The sequence below is a fragment of the Myripristis murdjan genome, chromosome 3 (genome assembly GCF_902150065.1).
Source record: "Myripristis murdjan chromosome 3, fMyrMur1.1, whole genome shotgun sequence".
Lineage (NCBI taxonomy): Eukaryota > Metazoa > Chordata > Actinopteri > Holocentriformes > Holocentridae > Myripristis > Myripristis murdjan.
In genome coordinates this window covers 12,541,669-12,547,154 of record NC_043982.1, presented here as the reverse complement: position 1 = coordinate 12,547,154, position 5,486 = coordinate 12,541,669, and the positions used below count along the sequence as shown (strand labels likewise).

The following is a 5,486-nucleotide window of genomic DNA, read 5'->3' as shown; positions in this document are numbered from 1 at the left end:
AACTTTGCATAAACTAAATAGATTAGGTACACGGATGTTTAGTGGTTAGGGAAGTGTTTTTGACAGGAGCAGTTCTACCTACGAGTCATCACAGATATTTTCCTTCAAGGTATGTGTCGGGGTGTTACCTCACCAGCCTTGGTCTGTGAAGGTGATGATAACAGCAATGTAGGCTTTTGATCTTCAAAGGTTTCAGCCTGATAAGGTGGTTGTATTTGATCTGCGAAGCCCCTCAGTATGTCTGTCCATATGTATGTATGTGTGTATATAGTCTGTCCATCGATCTATTCCAGCCATCTGACTCAAATGTGAAATTCCAGGATAAATTTATGCATTGCAATATAAATTATATTTTGGTTGGAGTGTGTCACATTTGTTTTTGTTGTTGTTTTCTTTTTTTTTCTATGACTTTACAAATGTAATGCAAAACTGTGGTAAACACATGCAGATTCTGATATCATTACAGCAAAAAAAAAAAAAAAAAAAAAAATCCAATGCATTAGAAAAATAAAACAGTTTTAATAATCATTGGTGACTCTTCACAAATAGCATTTTTTTTTTTTTTACCCCACAGACACACTGTTTGTACACAGAAGCGCAGTGTAACCTGAAGCAGTTTTGTGAAGTCTCATGACAAAGAAGAAAATTTAGACACAAAATTTAGCATGATGAACAGACATGACCCCTGTTTACTCTGGAATGCCATTGAAAGGTATTACATACACATCATCAGGTTACTCTACTGTAAGCCTACACAGACAGTGGAGCCTCAAGGTCACTAACCATGGCTCTGAAACATGAAAGAGAATGATTTGATTGTAATTTTGCACATAATGTGTTGCATGAGTACAACATCACTGCTGACAGAACTGGACTGTAAAGTTTAACTTTGGAATTAGATGTACACATCCACGGTGAGCTTTCCAAATATAACAGCACTGGGACATTGCAGAACAGAACAATGGTTCTCAGGTGGTTTACCACTGCCCCATATATGAATATCATCATTAAGTCACAACACAGTGTATTAAATGGAGTAAGAAAGCTTGTAGACCCTTGCAGAATCAGCTACAATATATATCCATGGAATAAGCATACATAATTCCTTTGTAAATTCTTGACGTACCCAACAACAGATTTTTGTGATATTACTGTGACTTTTATTACTGTGATATTACTACTTGTGACAGGTAATGCAGGTATGTGCCTAGAGAACACAGATCATGTAAACGTGTTGTAAGTTGTGCCTCAAACTGTCTTTTTCCTTTTCATGCCAAGGTAAAGATTTTTATATAAAGATATAAAACATTTTGTACAATATTTACACAGGACCTTAGACTGAGTCATCCTCACTAAGTTGCTCTCGTTGCTATACAATAAGGCTGTTATAACTGCAATGCCAATAACTCAATCTACATTTTACCTTGGTTTCCTAATACATACATACGTCTGGTAATGTTGTACTTATTATAAAGGTAGAATAGTGTTATGTGCCCATTTTAATAATAACAATAAAAGCTACTGACATATGACCTTTAAATTTAACTGCAGTGCATTGCATTACCACAGTAATAACAATCATATTACCCAGGCAAAAAGAGCAACTTCATGTAAAAATACACTCACGTCAATGAGCATTGTAAACATTCATGTAAACAGTAGTGATGTGAGGATGTGTGGGGTGTTGAGTGTCACATGTTTGAGATCTGCCTGAGTTTTCTGTCCACAATTTGCATTGACTCACATTTCATTTTCAGGGGTACCTCCACCTCCAGTCTTTTCTTTCTGTCTCTCCGTTTAAGCCTCTTACAGCACATGTAAGATGTCAGTGTAATAACTAAGAAGAACAGCCCCAGACAGATGACAGAGAGACCAATGAGGACAGGCTGACAGGGGAACAGCTCGTATCTCTCATGCCTCTCAGTCAGCTGACCAATGTACCAGGGCCTCTCCTCGACCTCAATGTCAGCCTCTCTGGTCAGCAGACTCTGGATGTAGCTCTCATTGCTAACTGTTTCATTGACAAAGAAGTTAACCATGACTGTTGAGTGAAGGGGCTCTGGCTGACCGTGATCACTGACCTTCACTAGAAGGCTGTAGAGGCCCCGGTTACTGAGCTCCCTCTTTAATGTGATGTTTCCTGTTTCAGGGTCAATGGCAAATGACCCTGGTTCACCACCTTTCCTCTTAATGATGCTATAGGCGATTACAGCATTCATGCCAGTGTCCTTATCCACAGCGTACACCTCTGTGATGGATGTTCCTGGTAGTGTACTTGGTAGCACTAGCATGTATGATTGATTGGACTGGGGGAAAAGGACAATTGGTGGGTTGTCATTAACATCCAATAACAGCACGGTCACCATGGTAACACAGGAGAGTGCAGGCTCGCCACCGTCGACTGCCTCGATCCACAGCTGGTACGTCCCCTGCTGCTCACGGTCCAATGATGTCTTGGCCCTTAGTGCACCACGGCCTGTGTCTATCATGAAGATATCACTGCCGTTGATGATGGAAAGTGCCACCCAGCCATTTTCCCCAGCATCAGCATCTGTCACAGAGAGGACCCCAATCTCACCATACCCCGGGAAGTTCTCTGGCACAAAGAAAGTGAAGTCCTTGTTGATGAAACGTGGACTGTTGTCATTGTGGTCTTGAACTGTCACCACCACCGTAGCAATGGACTCCCTCCTGGGTGTTCCCTGGTCCACTGCCCTCACTATGAACCGGTATGTCTCTTTCTCCTCACGGTCCAGTGAAGTAGTCACAGTCAGGACACCTGTCACACGGTCTACAAAAAAGATGCCAGGGGCGTCACCTCCCAGAAGATAGAGGACTTCCCCACGACTCTCACTGTCCTGGTCTGTAGCTTGTAATTGGGCTAGGAAGGTATTTGGAGTATTGTTCTCCTCTACAGATACTTCCACCAAGGACTGTTGAAACACTGGTGCATTATCATTCTCATCCAACACCTGCACCTTGAGGAAGGTCTTGATGACAAGTCCTCGGGTGTTGGTGGCAACCACTATTAGCTCATACTCTTGTATCTTTTCATAGTCCAAGGGCTCAGTGGTCTCTAGTAGGTACTCATTTTTGAAAAGCTTGTAGGGGCCTAGCCTGAATGGTCCAGACCCCTCCAAATGACAGTCCACCCTTTGATTTATATCTGTGTTCTTGATAGTAAAAAAAGCAATTGGAGAAAACGGTGGCTCAGACTCTTTGATTGTCACCACTCCATCTTTTTCAGCTGCGATGTACCGTGGTATTACAGCAGGTGGGCCTGTAACAACTTTGATGATATGGACAGCAACAGTGGCAACGGCTGGTATACAACCAGGACCATTGGCCAGGACGGTGAGTTTGTAAAATTTGGTTGTGCCAGTGTCTATTTTCCCTGCTAGTTTGATCACTCCTGTGATTTTGTCCAAATGGAACAAGCTCCTGGTGTCCCTTGGCACGCGTTCACTATAAGCATAGTTGATCTGGGCATTAGAACCGAGGTCAGGGTCAAAAGCATGCAGACGTGCCAAATGTGCCCCTTTGGTAGTATTCCCATAGAGAGTGACATTAATTTGTGACTCTGTGAACTGTGGACAGTTATCATTCACATCAGTGATAACTATTTTCAAAGTAGCTGTACCAAGAAGAGGAGGAGTCCCTCCATCCTCTGCAATGATATCTGTTATGTACTCAGCCTGTGACTCTCTGTCCAGGGCTTCTATCACAATAAGAAAGGGTGTCAGCTCACCTCCCTCATTCTCCTCAACATCCAGCGTGAACATGCCAAAGTCGTTAACCAGCCAGTAGGTCTGCACTCCATGAAGACCTAGATCTGGGTCAAATGCTGACTGCTCCACTGCATAACGAGCATTAATAGGTGCGTTTTCTGGAACAGACACACAAATCTCCTCCACAGGGAACCTTGGCCTGTTGTCGTTTACATCCTCAATGGAGATCTTAACTTTAACTAGCTGAAAATACTGCTGAGGCAACACAAACACATCCAGCGAGAGGAAACATCCCTGTCCCTCTGAGGTATCAGGGCAGAGGGTCTCCCTGTCAATCTCCGTAGCAGATGTATAAAGCTCCCCTGTGGTATTATTGAGGTTCACATACTGTTCACTGACCTTCTTTTGAGGCAGATTGAATAAAAAGGGGGGATCAACAGTGAAATCCAAATTTAAGTCTACTCCAATGGCCCCTATGAAGGTCCCTCTGGGTAATCCCTCCTTTATCTTATAGAGGAGCTCTTTTGCTTGGCTGAAATTTGCAAAACAGGAGAAAGGGCTGGTGTAAAGCAAGAGGATGTACAAACCCTGCAATACAGGATAATAATTAAAGATAATACAGTTTAATAAAGGAGTTGCAGAATAGTGTTGAAAATATAATAATAGTAGCTTTCCAAGAATTAAAAGTACTTATGATGCGACTAACATATTATCTTATTTCCATGTCAAACACTGATTTTTATAGAACAACAGGATGCTTTTGAGTTCTCATAAAATAAGGGGGCAAAATTATGAGAGTAATCATGTTCCTGATGTTAGTTGATGTAAGTTTTATATTATAGTTTTACAGTATATACAATATATTATTGTACAGTATAACAGTACTCATTTTCCTGATGTTTTCAAAGTGATAGTTACTAAGACCTTTAGACACATTTGAAAAAGCCCTATGACACTGAAGTACTGAACTGCAAATGTTACACTGATTACACACACATTACACATTATTCTTTTTTTTTTTTTTTAACCATTAGAGCTACTAAACCAGAATTATTATACAACTTACCCATATTGCTCCTCTTTTGCTAAGGCTGGGGGTTTTGTTGTTGAGCATTTTTATGTCCTAGTCAAATGCTTTGTGCCTATAGCAGGAAAAGTGACATTACAAGTAGTCCAGGCATTTTAAGTGCTGAGCAGCGCAGACCTCTGGTGAGTGCTTTGCCTTATTGCTATGTGACTGAACAACTCATTCATCCCAGTGCTGGCTCAGGACACTCCCACCATATGCAAATCACTTATCTGGACTAGCCAATGAGAGCTGATGGCAACTGGGAAATCAGTTTTAGTGAGCAGCTTTCTTATCCCACAGCACACTATGCAGTTTCTCCACACATCCATGTTGCTTGTTGTTAAAAACATGCTATAGTCACAAATATACAGTGTGCTGTTACTGCACAGTCAAGGGCATAAGCTCAGTGATATGTTAGCACCACACAATGAGCTTAAAATAAGGAGATAAGAGCGTATAGAGGTAAAATATCTACAGGACAGATTACTTTAATCCAGTATTAGTTAAAAACAGGGGTCAGAATAAATAACAGCAACAGCAGCAACAGTACTATGATATGAAAGCATAAAAATAATTGCTTTAACTAAGATGAAGTCTCATGATTTTTTTTTATACAAAAGACAGACAGACAGACAAACAGATAGATAGATAGATAGATAGATAGATAGATGGATAGATAGATAGATAGA

At 41.0% G+C, this 5,486-nt stretch overlaps 1 protein-coding gene across 1 annotated transcript; it reads right to left on the bottom strand.

The window, feature by feature from the left end:
* Window positions 1-545: 545 nt before the first annotated feature.
* Window positions 546-4,938, bottom strand: pcdh20 (protocadherin 20). The gene is made up of 2 exons (XM_030048724.1): window positions 4,795-4,938; window positions 546-4,316 (listed from the first exon to the last, which is right to left on the bottom strand). The coding sequence occupies exons 1-2, from the start codon at window positions 4,840-4,842 to the stop codon at window positions 1,692-1,694; spliced, it is 2,673 nt and encodes an 890-aa protein (XP_029904584.1). The 5' UTR covers window positions 4,843-4,938; the 3' UTR covers window positions 546-1,691.
* Between the last annotated feature and the right edge of the window lie 548 nt (window positions 4,939-5,486).